Here is a 15,945-nt window from a genome sequence, read left to right as displayed (position 1 = left end):
CCACAATGTCATAGTGTTTTTTGAGTAGCTTAGGATCTTAGTTAAGTTTAAAAACCAGTTAGATTGAATTTGGCTTGGGGAGAGTTTCACAATTCACGATAGGGTGGACCATGTTTCATGTATGAGGGAAAACCAGTATATTTTCACATATGCCCTCATGGTCGTAAATATCATACTCCCTCAATGTCATAGTGTTTTTTGAGTAGCCTACGATCTTAGTTAAGTTTTAAAAATGGTTTGATTAAATTTGGGTTGGGGAGAGTTTCACAATTCACGATAGGGTGGACCATGTTTGATGTATGAGGGAAAACCAGTATATTTTCACATATGCCCTCATGGTCGCAAATATCATACTCCCACAATGTCATAGTGTTTTTTGAGTAGCCTAGGATCTTAGTTAAGTTTTAAAAATAGTTTGATTAAATTTGGGTTGGGGAGAGTTTCACAATTCACGATAGGGTGGACCATGTTTGATGTATGAGGGAAAACCAGTATATTTCCACATATGCCCTCATGGCCGCAAATATCATACTCCCTCAATGTCATAGTGTTTTTTGAGTAGCTTAGGATCTTAGTTAAGTTTAAAAACCAGTTAGATTGAATTTGGCTTGGGGAGAGTTTCACAATTCACGATAGGGTGGACCATGTTTGATGTATGAGGGAAAACCAGTATATTTTCACATATGCCCTCATGGTCGTAAATATCATACTCCCTCAATGTCATAGTGTTTTTTGAATAGCCTACGATCTTAGTTAAGTTTTAAAAATGGTTTGATTAAATTTGGGTTGGGGAGAGTTTCACAATTCACGATAGGGTGGACCATGTTTCATGTATGAGGGAAAACCAGTATATTTTCACATACGCCCTCATGGCCGCAAATATCATACTCCCTCAATGTTATAGTGTTTTTTGAGTAGCTTAGGATCTTAGTTAAGTTTAAAAACCAGTTAGATTGAATTTGGCTTGGGGAGAGTTTCACAATTCACGATAGGGTGGACCATGTTTGATGTATGAGGGAAAACCAGTATATTTTCACATATGCCCTCATGGTCGTAAATATCATACTCCCTCAATGTCATAGTGTTTTTTGAGTAGCCTACGATCTTAGTTAAGTTTTAAAAATGGTTTGATTAAATTTGGGTTGGGGAGAGTTTCACAATTCACGATAGGGTGGACCATGTTTGATGTATGAGGGAAAACCAGTATATTTTCACATATGCCCTCATGGTCGCAAATATCATACTCCCTCAATGTTATAGTGTTTTTTGAGTAGCTTAGGATCTTAGTTAAGTTTAAAAACCAGTTAGATTGAATTTGGCTTGGGGAGAGTTTCACAATTCACGATAGGGTGGACCATGTTTCATGTATGAGGGAAAACCAGTATATTTTCACATATGCCCTCATGGTCGTAAATATCATACTCCCTCAATGTCATAGTGTTTTTTGAGTAGCCTACGATCTTAGTTAAGTTTTAAAAATGGTTTGATTAAATTTGGGTTGGGGAGAGTTTCACAATTCACGATAGGGTGGACCATGTTTGATGTATGAGGGAAAACCAGTATATTTTCACATATGCCCTCATGGTCGCAAATATCATACTCCCACAATGTCATAGTGTTTTTTGAGTAGCCTAGGATCTTAGTTAAGTTTTAAAAATAGTTTGATTAAATTTGGGTTGGGGAGAGTTTCACAATTCACGATAGGGTGGACCATGTTTGATGTATGAGGGAAAACCAGTATATTTTCACATATGCCCTCATGGTCGCAAATATCATACTCCCTCAATGTTATAGTGTTTTTTGAGTAGCTTAGGATCTTAGTTAAGTTTAAAAACCAGTTAGATTGAATTTGGCTTGGGGAGAGTTTCACAATTCACGATAGGGTGGACCATGTTTGATGTATGAGGGAAAACCAGTATATTTTCACATATGCCCTCATGGTCGTAAATATCATACTCCCTCAATGTCATAGTGTTTTTTAAGTAGCCTACGATCTTAGTTAAGTTTTAAAAATGGTTTGATTAAATTTGGGTTGGGGAGAGTTTCACAATTCACGATAGGGTGGACCATGTTTGATGTATGAGGGAAAACCAGTATATTTTCACATATGCCCTCATGGTCGCAAATATCATACTCCCTCAATGTTATAGTGTTTTTTGAGTAGCTTAGGATCTTAGTTAAGTTTAAAAACCAGTTAGATTGAATTTGGCTTGGGGAGAGTTTCACAATTCACGATAGGGTGGACCATGTTTCATGTATGAGGGAAAACCAGTATATTTTCACATATGCCCTCATGGTCGTAAATATCATACTCCCTCAATGTCATAGTGTTTTTTGAGTAGCCTACGATCTTAGTTAAGTTTTAAAAATGGTTTGATTAAATTTGGGTTGGGGAGAGTTTCACAATTCACGATAGGGTGGACCATGTTTGATGTATGAGGGAAAACCAGTATATTTTCACATATGCCCTCATGGTCGCAAATATCATACTCCCACAATGTCATAGTGTTTTTTGAGTAGCTTAGGATCTTAGTTAAGTTTAAAAACCAGTTAGATTGAATTTGGCTTGGGGAGAGTTTCACAATTCACGATAGGGTGGACCATGTTTCATGTATGAGGGAAAACCAGTATATTTTCACATATGCCCTCATGGTCGTAAATATCATACTCCCTCAATGTCATAGTGTTTTTTGAGTAGCCTACGATCTTAGTTAAGTTTTAAAAATGGTTTGATTAAATTTGGGTTGGGGAGAGTTTCACAATTCACGATAGGGTGGACCATGTTTGATGTATGAGGGAAAACCAGTATATTTTCACATATGCCCTCATGGTCGCAAATATCATACTCCCACAATGTCATAGTGTTTTTTGAGTAGCCTAGGATCTTAGTTAAGTTTTAAAAATAGTTTGATTAAATTTGGGTTGGGGAGAGTTTCACAATTCACGATAGGGTGGACCATGTTTGATGTATGAGGGAAAACCAGTATATTTCCACATATGCCCTCATGGCCGCAAATATCATACTCCCTCAATGTCATAGTGTTTTTTGAGTAGCTTAGGATCTTAGTTAAGTTTAAAAACCAGTTTGATTAAATTTGGGTTGGGGAGAGTTTCACAATTCACGATAGGGTGGACCATGTTTTATGTATGAGGGAAAACCAGTATATTTTCACATATGCCCTCATGGTCGTAAATATCATACTCCCTCAATGTCATAGTGTTGTTTGAGTAGCTTAGGATCTTAGTTAAGTTTAAAAACCAGTTTGATTGAATTTGGCTTGGGGAGAGTTTCACAATTCACGATAGGGTGGACCATGTTTGATGTATGAGGGAAAACCAGTATATTTTCACATATGCCCTCATGGTCGTAAATATCATACTCCCTCAATGTCATAGTGTTTTTTGAGTAGCCTAGGATCTTAGTTAAGTTTTAAAAATAGTTTGATTAAATTTGGGTTGGGGAGAGTTTCACAATTCACGATAGGGTGGACCATGTTTCATGTATGAGGGAAAACCAGTATATTTTCACATATGCCCTCATGGTCGTAAATATCATACTCCCTCAATGTCATAGTGTTGTTTGAGTAGCTTAGGATCTTAGTTAAGTTTAAAAACCAGTTTGATTGAATTTGGCTTGGGGAGAGTTTCACAATTTACGATAGGGTGGACCATGTTTCATGTATGAGGGAAAACCAGTATATTTTCACATACGCCCTCATGGCCGCAAATATCATACTCCCTCAATGTCATAGTGTTTCTTGAGTAGCCTAGGATCTTAGTTGAGTTTTAAAAATAGTTTGATTAAATTTGGGTTGGGGAGAGTTTCACAATTCACGATAGGGTGGACCATGTTTTATGTATGAGGGAAAACCAGTATATTTCCACATATGCCCTCATGGTCGCAAATATCATACTCCCACAATGTCATAGTGTTTTTTGAGTAGCCTAGGATCTTAGTTAAGTTTTAAAAATAGTTTGATTAAATTTGGGTTGGGGAGAGTTTCACAATTCACGATAGGGTGGACCATGTTTGATGTATGAGGGAAAACCAGTATATTTCCACATATGCCCTCATGGCCGCAAATATCATACTCCCTCAATGTCATAGTGTTTTTTGAGTAGCTTAGGATCTTAGTTAAGTTTAAAAACCAGTTTGATTAAATTTGGGTTGGGGAGAGTTTCACAATTCACGATAGGGTGGACCATGTTTTATGTATGAGGGAAAACCAGTATATTTTCACATATGCCCTCATGGTCGTAAATATCATACTCCCTCAATGTCATAGTGTTGTTTGAGTAGCTTAGGATCTTAGTTAAGTTTAAAAACCAGTTAGATTGAATTTGGCTTGGGGAGAGTTTCACAATTCACGATAGGGTGGACCATGTTTCATGTATGAGGGAAAACCAGTATATTTTCACATATGCCCTCATGGTCGTAAATATCATACTCCCTCAATGTCATAGTGTTTTTTGAGTAGCCTACGATCTTAGTTAAGTTTTAAAAATGGTTTGATTAAATTTGGGTTGGGGAGAGTTTCACAATTCACGATAGGGTGGACCATGTTTGATGTATGAGGGAAAACCAGTATATTTTCACATATGCCCTCATGGTCGCAAATATCATACTCCCACAATGTCATAGTGTTTTTTGAGTAGCTTAGGATCTTAGTTAAGTTTAAAAACCAGTTAGATTGAATTTGGCTTGGGGAGAGTTTCACAATTCACGATAGGGTGGACCATGTTTCATGTATGAGGGAAAACCAGTATATTTTCACATATGCCCTCATGGTCGTAAATATCATACTCCCTCAATGTCATAGTGTTTTTTGAGTAGCCTACGATCTTAGTTAAGTTTTAAAAATGGTTTGATTAAATTTGGGTTGGGGAGAGTTTCACAATTCACGATAGGGTGGACCATGTTTGATGTATGAGGGAAAACCAGTATATTTTCACATATGCCCTCATGGTCGCAAATATCATACTCCCACAATGTCATAGTGTTTTTTGAGTAGCCTAGGATCTTAGTTAAGTTTTAAAAATAGTTTGATTAAATTTGGGTTGGGGAGAGTTTCACAATTCACGATAGGGTGGACCATGTTTGATGTATGAGGGAAAACCAGTATATTTCCACATATGCCCTCATGGCCGCAAATATCATACTCCCTCAATGTCATAGTGTTTTTTGAGTAGCTTAGGATCTTAGTTAAGTTTAAAAACCAGTTAGATTGAATTTGGCTTGGGGAGAGTTTCACAATTCACGATAGGGTGGACCATGTTTGATGTATGAGGGAAAACCAGTATATTTTCACATATGCCCTCATGGTCGTAAATATCATACTCCCTCAATGTCATAGTGTTTTTTGAATAGCCTACGATCTTAGTTAAGTTTTAAAAATGGTTTGATTAAATTTGGGTTGGGGAGAGTTTCACAATTCACGATAGGGTGGACCATGTTTCATGTATGAGGGAAAACCAGTATATTTTCACATACGCCCTCATGGCCGCAAATATCATACTCCCTCAATGTTATAGTGTTTTTTGAGTAGCTTAGGATCTTAGTTAAGTTTAAAAACCAGTTAGATTGAATTTGGCTTGGGGAGAGTTTCACAATTCACGATAGGGTGGACCATGTTTGATGTATGAGGGAAAACCAGTATATTTTCACATATGCCCTCATGGTCGTAAATATCATACTCCCTCAATGTCATAGTGTTTTTTGAGTAGCCTACGATCTTAGTTAAGTTTTAAAAATGGTTTGATTAAATTTGGGTTGGGGAGAGTTTCACAATTCACGATAGGGTGGACCATGTTTGATGTATGAGGGAAAACCAGTATATTTTCACATATGCCCTCATGGTCGCAAATATCATACTCCCTCAATGTTATAGTGTTTTTTGAGTAGCTTAGGATCTTAGTTAAGTTTAAAAACCAGTTAGATTGAATTTGGCTTGGGGAGAGTTTCACAATTCACGATAGGGTGGACCATGTTTCATGTATGAGGGAAAACCAGTATATTTTCACATATGCCCTCATGGTCGTAAATATCATACTCCCTCAATGTCATAGTGTTTTTTGAGTAGCCTACGATCTTAGTTAAGTTTTAAAAATGGTTTGATTAAATTTGGGTTGGGGAGAGTTTCACAATTCACGATAGGGTGGACCATGTTTGATGTATGAGGGAAAACCAGTATATTTTCACATATGCCCTCATGGTCGCAAATATCATACTCCCACAATGTCATAGTGTTTTTTGAGTAGCCTAGGATCTTAGTTAAGTTTTAAAAATAGTTTGATTAAATTTGGGTTGGGGAGAGTTTCACAATTCACGATAGGGTGGACCATGTTTGATGTATGAGGGAAAACCAGTATATTTTCACATATGCCCTCATGGTCGCAAATATCATACTCCCTCAATGTTATAGTGTTTTTTGAGTAGCTTAGGATCTTAGTTAAGTTTAAAAACCAGTTAGATTGAATTTGGCTTGGGGAGAGTTTCACAATTCACGATAGGGTGGACCATGTTTGATGTATGAGGGAAAACCAGTATATTTTCACATATGCCCTCATGGTCGTAAATATCATACTCCCTCAATGTCATAGTGTTTTTTAAGTAGCCTACGATCTTAGTTAAGTTTTAAAAATGGTTTGATTAAATTTGGGTTGGGGAGAGTTTCACAATTCACGATAGGGTGGACCATGTTTGATGTATGAGGGAAAACCAGTATATTTTCACATATGCCCTCATGGTCGCAAATATCATACTCCCTCAATGTTATAGTGTTTTTTGAGTAGCTTAGGATCTTAGTTAAGTTTAAAAACCAGTTAGATTGAATTTGGCTTGGGGAGAGTTTCACAATTCACGATAGGGTGGACCATGTTTCATGTATGAGGGAAAACCAGTATATTTTCACATATGCCCTCATGGTCGTAAATATCATACTCCCTCAATGTCATAGTGTTTTTTGAGTAGCCTACGATCTTAGTTAAGTTTTAAAAATGGTTTGATTAAATTTGGGTTGGGGAGAGTTTCACAATTCACGATAGGGTGGACCATGTTTGATGTATGAGGGAAAACCAGTATATTTTCACATATGCCCTCATGGTCGCAAATATCATACTCCCACAATGTCATAGTGTTTTTTGAGTAGCTTAGGATCTTAGTTAAGTTTAAAAACCAGTTAGATTGAATTTGGCTTGGGGAGAGTTTCACAATTCACGATAGGGTGGACCATGTTTCATGTATGAGGGAAAACCAGTATATTTTCACATATGCCCTCATGGTCGTAAATATCATACTCCCTCAATGTCATAGTGTTTTTTGAGTAGCCTACGATCTTAGTTAAGTTTTAAAAATGGTTTGATTAAATTTGGGTTGGGGAGAGTTTCACAATTCACGATAGGGTGGACCATGTTTGATGTATGAGGGAAAACCAGTATATTTTCACATATGCCCTCATGGTCGCAAATATCATACTCCCACAATGTCATAGTGTTTTTTGAGTAGCCTAGGATCTTAGTTAAGTTTTAAAAATAGTTTGATTAAATTTGGGTTGGGGAGAGTTTCACAATTCACGATAGGGTGGACCATGTTTGATGTATGAGGGAAAACCAGTATATTTCCACATATGCCCTCATGGCCGCAAATATCATACTCCCTCAATGTCATAGTGTTTTTTGAGTAGCTTAGGATCTTAGTTAAGTTTAAAAACCAGTTTGATTAAATTTGGGTTGGGGAGAGTTTCACAATTCACGATAGGGTGGACCATGTTTTATGTATGAGGGAAAACCAGTATATTTTCACATATGCCCTCATGGTCGTAAATATCATACTCCCTCAATGTCATAGTGTTGTTTGAGTAGCTTAGGATCTTAGTTAAGTTTAAAAACCAGTTTGATTGAATTTGGCTTGGGGAGAGTTTCACAATTCACGATAGGGTGGACCATGTTTGATGTATGAGGGAAAACCAGTATATTTTCACATATGCCCTCATGGTCGTAAATATCATACTCCCTCAATGTCATAGTGTTTTTTGAGTAGCCTAGGATCTTAGTTAAGTTTTAAAAATAGTTTGATTAAATTTGGGTTGGGGAGAGTTTCACAATTCACGATAGGGTGGACCATGTTTCATGTATGAGGGAAAACCAGTATATTTTCACATATGCCCTCATGGTCGTAAATATCATACTCCCTCAATGTCATAGTGTTGTTTGAGTAGCTTAGGATCTTAGTTAAGTTTAAAAACCAGTTTGATTGAATTTGGCTTGGGGAGAGTTTCACAATTTACGATAGGGTGGACCATGTTTCATGTATGAGGGAAAACCAGTATATTTTCACATACGCCCTCATGGCCGCAAATATCATACTCCCTCAATGTCATAGTGTTTCTTGAGTAGCCTAGGATCTTAGTTGAGTTTTAAAAATAGTTTGATTAAATTTGGGTTGGGGAGAGTTTCACAATTCACGATAGGGTGGACCATGTTTTATGTATGAGGGAAAACCAGTATATTTCCACATATGCCCTCATGGTCGCAAATATCATACTCCCTCAATGTCATACTGTTTTTTGAGTAGCCTAGGATCTTAGTTAAGTTTTAAAAATAGTTTGATTAAATTTGGGTTGGGGAGAGTTTCACAATTCACGATAGGGTGGACCATGTTTCATGTATGAGGGAAAACCAGTATATTTTCACATATGCCCTCATGGTCGTAAATATCATACTCCCTCAATGTCATAGTGTTTTTTGAGTAGCCTACGATCTTAGTTAAGTTTTAAAATTGGTTTGATTAAATTTGGGTTGGGGAGAGTTTCACAATTCACGATAGGGTGGACCATGTTTCATGTATGAGGGAAAACCAGTATATTTTCACATATGCCCTCATGGTCGTAAATATCATACTCCCTCAATGTCATAGTGTTTTTTGAGTAGCCTACGATCTTAGTTAAGTTTTAAAAATGGTTTGATTAAATTTGGGTTAGGGAGAGTTTCACAATTCACGATAGGGTGGACCATGTTTCATGTATGAGGGAAAACCAGTATATTTCCACATATGCCCTCATGGTCGCAAATATCATACTCCCTCAATGTCATACTGTTTTTTGAGTAGCCTAGGATCTTAGTTAAGTTTTAAAAATAGTTTGATTAAATTTGGGTTGGGGAGAGTTTCACAATTCACGATAGGGTGGACCATGTTTCATGTATGAGGGAAAACCAGTATATTTTCACATATGCCCTCATGGTCGTAAATATCATACTCCCTCAATGTCATAGTGTTTTTTGAGTAGCCTACGATCTTAGTTAAGTTTTAAAAATGGTTTGATTAAATTTGGCTTGGGGAGAGTTTCACAATTCACGATAGGGTGGACCATGTTTCATGTATGAGGGAAAACCAGTATATTTCCACATATGCCCTCATGGTCGCAAATATCATACTCCCTCAATGTCATACTGTTTTTTGAGTAGCCTAGGATCTTAGTTAAGTTTTAAAAATAGTTTGATTAAATTTGGGTTGGGGAGAGTTTCACAATTCACGATAGGGTGGACCATGTTTCATGTATGAGGGAAAACCAGTATATTTTCACATATGCCCTCATGGTCGTAAATATCATACTCCCTCAATGTCATAGTGTTTTTTGAGTAGCCTACGATCTTAGTTAAGTTTTAAAAATGGTTTGATTAAATTTGGGTTAGGGAGAGTTTCACAATTCACGATAGGGTGGACCATGTTTCATGTATGAGGGAAAACCAGTATATTTCCACATATGCCCTCATGGTCGCAAATATCATACTCCCTCAATGTCATACTGTTTTTTGAGTAGCCTAGGATCTTAGTTAAGTTTTAAAAATAGTTTGATTAAATTTGGGTTGGGGAGAGTTTCACAATTCACGATAGGGTGGACCATGTTTCATGTATGAGGGAAAACCAGTATATTTTCACATATGCCCTCATGGTCGTAAATATCATACTCCCTCAATGTCATAGTGTTTTTTGAGTAGCCTACGATCTTAGTTAAGTTTTAAAAATGGTTTGATTAAATTTGGGTTGGGGAGAGTTTCACAATTCACGATAGGGTGGACCATGTTTCATGTATGAGGGAAAACCAGTATATTTTCACATATGCCCTCATGGTCGCAAATATCATACTCCCTCAATGTTATAGTGATTTTTGAGTAGCTCAGGATCTTAGTTAAGTTTTAAAAATAGTTTGATTAAATTTGGGTTGGGGAGAGTTTCACAATTCACGATAGGGTGGACCATGTTTCATGTATGAGGGAAAACCAGTATATTTTCACATATACCCTCATGGTCGCAAATATCATACTCCCTCAATGTCATAGTGTTTTTTGAGTAGCCTAGGATCTTAGTTAAGTTTTAAAAATAGTTTGATTAAATTTGGGTTGGGGAGAGTTTCACAATTCACGATAGGGTGGACCATGTTTGATGTATGAGGGAAAACCAGTATATTTCCACATATGCCCTCATGGCCGCAAATATCATACTCCCTCAATGTCATAGTGTTTTTTGAGTAGCTTAGGATCTTAGTTAAGTTTAAAAACCAGTTTGATTAATTTTGGCTTGGGGAGAGTTTCACAATTCACGATAGGGTGGACCATGTTTCATGTATGAGGGAAAACCAGTATATTTTTACATATGCCCTCATGGCCGCAAATATCATACTCTCTCAATGTCATAGTGTTTTTTGAGTAGCCTAGGATCTTAGTCAAGTTTTAGAAATAGTTTGATTAAATTTGGGTTGGGGAGAGTTTCACAATTTACGATAGGGTGGACCATGTTTGATGTATGAGGCAAAACCAGTATATTTTCACATATGCCCTCATGGCCGCAAATATCATACTCCCTCAATGTCAAGTGTTTTTTGAGTAGCCTAGGATCTTAGTTAAGTTTTAAAAATAGTTTGATTAAATTTGGGTTGGGGAGAGTTTCACAGTTCACGATAGGGTGGACCATGTATAAAACTGTGGGGCAAGCCTTTTTATCTCGTATGTTTTTTGTTCCGGCCACTGGTTATTGTATGTGCTGCTTTCCGTTGAATTATTTCGCGAAACATTTCATTCAGGCGAAATATTTCATTTTTGGTAGGTAGAAATTGGGTAGGCGAATTCACCCAACTCTTTTGAAATAACCCGTTAGATTTTTCAAAAACATCTGGCATCTCTTGCTGTCAGTTGAGGCAACAGAAACAGACAAAAACAAAAAAGGGTTTTCTTTTATTTTTGTGTTGTCCATTGATGGATGGCTAAGGCCATTACTGATTGATCACGCGAAAAAAAAAAACAAATAACTTGTTTTTGGTTGCTTCAGAACCAGAACCAGGATCTGTTCGCAATACTTCTGATCGAAAATCCATAATGCAAAACGAGTATACTCTGGAAGAGCTCAGTTGTTTAGCACAAGAAAAAATTGGTTTGGGTGAAAAACTGTTGCATGATCTAGAAAAACTACAATCGGTTGACGGAGTGCGAAAAATTGCGAAAAAAATTAGTCAAGAGCTAAAATTTTTGAGCAAGGTAAATAATTATATTGAATTTCGTCCCTATTAACTAGTGTTCATTCCGTTATCCACCGTTCCATGATTTCAGGTAAAAAACACCAAAGCAGTAACTATTAATCATATTCTGTGCAGTAACCTGACTCACTTCGATTGTTTGGTGCAATGTCTGCTTACCTGTGAGAAGGTAACTCATGTCGATTATCCTCTGCCCTTGGAAGAACGTGGTTCTAAATTGCGAATAGATATAGTTGCGGACGGTGGTGCTACCTGGATCAAAGTTATTGCTCGCAATCCTAAATCTCTTAGTGATGCAGTTCATGGGCGAACAAGTTATGGCTCGAAAAGTATCCTTGAACAAGCAGCGGAATACCAGGAGGCAGCAGAATGTTATCCGCATATGTTCAAACCCCCGCGAGTCGTATTTCGTTTTCTTAGCAACATTGATTGCGAGTTGATTGCTGAATTAGAAACAATTGGAGTTACTGTCCTGACGCTGCAAACTTCACAACCTGTTCCGCGAGCTGAGGTAGCTTGTGTTAAAAGCGTAAATCTTGACATTACAACTTTGATTGCCTACGTAAGTGCTATGACTAATGGTTCAGCACACTGGGAGTATAATGAGCCGCTACTCACGGAACAAGCACGATGGGAAAGAGAAACCCCCATCAAACCCCTCCTAGATGATTACTTCGATGGAAAAGAACTTATTTGTTGTGAAACTGCTTATAATTCTTTCAACGAAATTCTCTCGATTTTGGGAGGTGATGGAGAAAAATTACGAGCATCAGAACTGTTTCAGCGGGTTCGCGTACTGCCGGATGTTGAACTGCCAGATGAAATGAGAAACATTCGTGTTGGAGGCAAAATCAAGCCAAGAAGTTTACAAATTTTTGCTTTCGGTTTGATTCATGAAGCCATCACAGTTACCTCGAATGAAGGTTTTATACGAGCTGCACGAATGCAAGGACTGGAAGTTCCGGCATTCGTGCACAACGCGCGAGCCTTGACGGAAGAAAAGGAGAAAACGGGACGATTGCTGGTAGCATGATGCAAGAACAGCAATGGAATCAAAGATACTTAGCGATCTGTGAAATTGGCCGGATGTGTTCATTTGATAATTAAATTAGATTAAGGCCTGTTGATTATTAAAAACATTTAACATAAATTCATTCATCTTTTTTTTTGCCTGAAGGTCGACGGTATATACAAGAGAAAAATAGCCTTCGTTATCAATAAAATTAGGCTCTTGTTGAGGCCTTCAATGATTCATGATTCAAACAGTATAAAATTGAGAGTTGTGTAACATTTTATCAAATGTAGTTCGTGAATGGATTTTTGAGCAGCGTTTTGCCAGAGTCAGTGTATATTAGCGAAGGTTGTATAGGTTCGCTAGTGTATTTAGAGTCGCGCAAAGAGAAAATCTATCGCTTCGGCAACACAGTTTTTGTGCCGTTTGTTGCCAATAACTATACAGCTCTGTTTTTCACCATGCATAAGCGAATATCATTTTTTGAAATTCTTCACAAGGTACACAGTTTTGGTGATGCTTTGTTAAATTCAACTGAACCAGTGTACAGGTTTATTGTTGGATTAAAATGTGTAAGTAAAACTTCGGAAAAACACATATTCTTTATCACGCTCAATTACAACACTTTTCATCCACTCCTAACATTATCACCTTGTTTATTTACATTGCTCGATTGGTACCCTCGTTTGACACTGATTTGGTTTCATCTTTGCGCGACTCTATATTATAAACAAAGACTCTGCGTTTTGCCACATGGACCATGCCCCCCTGGACCCCTTCCCAATTTAGCTATGATTATATGTCAAATCTATCAGCCATTACCGCTCGTGGATAAGTGGATGGCCCCAATTCGCGTCGTCACAAATTTTCGTAATCCTGATTTGTAATTTTATTTGTTATTTTTAAACTTCGCGGATCTCACGCTCACGCCTTTCAGCAAAACTGTAGTTTATACAAGTCACTATGAAAATGGACATTGCAAGCACGTAACTTCAAATCTAAGATGTTTAGCATACAAAATATAAATTTATATCTATAGAAGTTCTATAGAATTTGAAAAACGAGAGATTTTTTAAACTATCTTGCCCCTCAACAATTTAAGCAGTTGGCACCTATGGGAACATATAACGTAACGCGGAATTTGTCAATTTCCACAACTCCTTCACCACCATATAACGCAATTTTGCATGGTGGCCTCATGCAGTGTAACACTTCGAAAAATAATAACCTCCCCCCCCCACGCCCTGAGCGCGATACGGTGATTATTTCATGGTTTAATCGCAAATCAAGACAAGTTCCAACACCTTCAAACTACCACACTTGTAAAGTAATGATAGGAACTCCTCTGCCGTAATCTTGCAGACTGACGTAAGCGCCATTTTTTCGAATATGGGGTTCTTATGCCAATTTGTTCGTTATTTGAAGACCCATCTTTTGCTATCTTTCTTTTAGTTGTTACTTATTCGCACGTTGCATAAAATCAAGAAAACAAAATGACGTATGCACCATTTAAATACAAATTTGACAAGTAACCCGTTCGTTTTTGGGCCGTATTGAAAAACTGATAAAATGGATGTACGTCATAATGTTGTATCACGGCAGTCCTGTTTTCACTTCAAATCTACTCGAGTTTCTTCACCTTCCTCTATTTGTTTTATTGGATAGGCGATATTAACCGTCGAGTATTATAATCGAGCAAAACATCAAGATCTTTTAAGGAACTGTCAAAGAGTTGCTTTCCGGACACATGCAGTATTCTTTGAGTGTGCATCATGTGCATGAAGTAGCCACCTTAAAGGCCCTGTTACACACGGCGTAATGACGCCTTTTCCCCATAGAGATGAGTGACTTTTCACCTACGCCCACTAGTGAACGTGTAAACCCGTGTAGAGTTGCGTTTGTTTCCTCCAAACTGTAAATCATCGCAGCTCGTCGCTTCGACTTTTTATTACTTTTTATCATTTTTGGTCGATTATGTTTAGCAGCTTCTTCCGATTCATGATCACGAATGAACAATTTATTTAGAAACGAGTTTAGAACTTATAATAAGTGTTCAATTGATTATTTGTCCAGCTGCTAAAAACGTAGCATTGCAAACAAAACAGCGATTTGTAAATATTTTCCTCAATGAGTGGCTCTAACACATTCGTACGTAAATAGGTTTATACAAAATAGAAGGCGTGATGGTGATTACCGGACCATTGACATCCCTATACCGAGTAACAGTGAATGACAATGAACTCATGTCCTGGGCTCAAATCCTTTTAAGGCCGCTGTCAGATAGAGGTGTATGAATAGTGGCGGTGAAACGCTATCTCGTTTACACGAACGTTAGATAATAGCCTTTGAAACATGGCGCGATGCAGTAAGGCTGGCGATTACGCCCTAGGACAGGACGTGACAAGAGAAACCAAAAATCACACAAAGTTCTGTCAAAGTGAAAGCCCTCTCTGATTGGTCGATTTTATTTAGCACACTGTTAAATTCTATCCAGCTTTCCACGAGCGGTAATGGCGGACAGTGCAAGCAGCCCTTTTTAACGTTTTCTGTAGGTCAGGGAATTTTCAATCGCAGTAAAGGAGTAGAAAATATCACAACATCGTAACGTAGCGTAGCAACTTCAACAAACAATGGGCGTTTTGTTATTTTAATTTCGTCGTGCGCATGCAAGCTGCATAATAAACAAAACTGTTTTTTAAAGTTGCCTTGCTACATTGCAAAAATTTTATGTTTTTCATTCCGTTACTGCGGTTGAAAATTACCCGACCTACAGAAAACGACAAAATGGGCTGCGTGCGCTGTCCGCCATTACCGCTTGTGGAAAGCTGGATTATTAGTCGGTACGGTTGGCCTAGGGATACCATCCGTCCTGATTTAGCAGGACATGTCCTGATTTTGAGATCCTATCGGGGCGTCCTGATTTATTTTTCATATTCTAGCATTTGTCCTGATTTTTATAAGACATGCGATTTCGTTCAATAATCATGCTTATATTGCAAGGCAAAACTCGGTAAGTTTTTTCACAGTAACATTCACGTTGCCAGATATTTGAAATTGTTGAAAATTACTCAGTACTGTTTTTTAATTTCTTGAAAACAAAAGTGTTTCAAGTTCTATTTCGTCGCTATCTGGTGAAAATAAAAAAATATGCTGTGAAAAAAAATCATTTCGTGTGACAAACGGACATTTTTTTCCGATAAAATTTTAAACATTTTAAGAGGCAAAATTGCAAAATTTAAGGTGATTATCTTTTTTCAAGATAAAGGACATAAAGGGACCTATTACAAAAGACGAAGCGAGCGGCTCGCCTGACCAATTGTGGTATTACAGATGGTGAGTCGGCTAGATTTAGGAAGAGTAGCTCGTCTGCGAAACTACTCGACCCAGCGGTCACCAGCTAAGTTC

At 37.6% G+C, this 15,945-nt stretch overlaps 1 protein-coding gene across 1 annotated transcript; it reads left to right on the top strand.

Moving 5' to 3' along the window:
- Positions 1–11,195: 11,195 nt before the first annotated feature.
- Positions 11,196–12,678, top strand: LOC129729541 (UPF0415 protein C7orf25 homolog). The gene is made up of 2 exons (XM_055688181.1): positions 11,196–11,529; positions 11,602–12,678. The coding sequence occupies exons 1-2, from the start codon at positions 11,371–11,373 to the stop codon at positions 12,559–12,561; spliced, it is 1,119 nt and encodes a 372-aa protein (XP_055544156.1). The 5' UTR covers positions 11,196–11,370; the 3' UTR covers positions 12,562–12,678.
- Positions 12,679–15,945: the final 3,267 nt, after the last annotated feature.

The sequence above is a fragment of the Wyeomyia smithii genome, chromosome 1 (assembly GCF_029784165.1).
Source record: "Wyeomyia smithii strain HCP4-BCI-WySm-NY-G18 chromosome 1, ASM2978416v1, whole genome shotgun sequence".
Classification (NCBI taxonomy): domain Eukaryota; kingdom Metazoa; phylum Arthropoda; class Insecta; order Diptera; family Culicidae; genus Wyeomyia; species Wyeomyia smithii.
The sequence above is the reverse complement of the archived record's forward strand: the minus strand, read 5'-3'. Positions and strand labels throughout refer to the sequence as shown.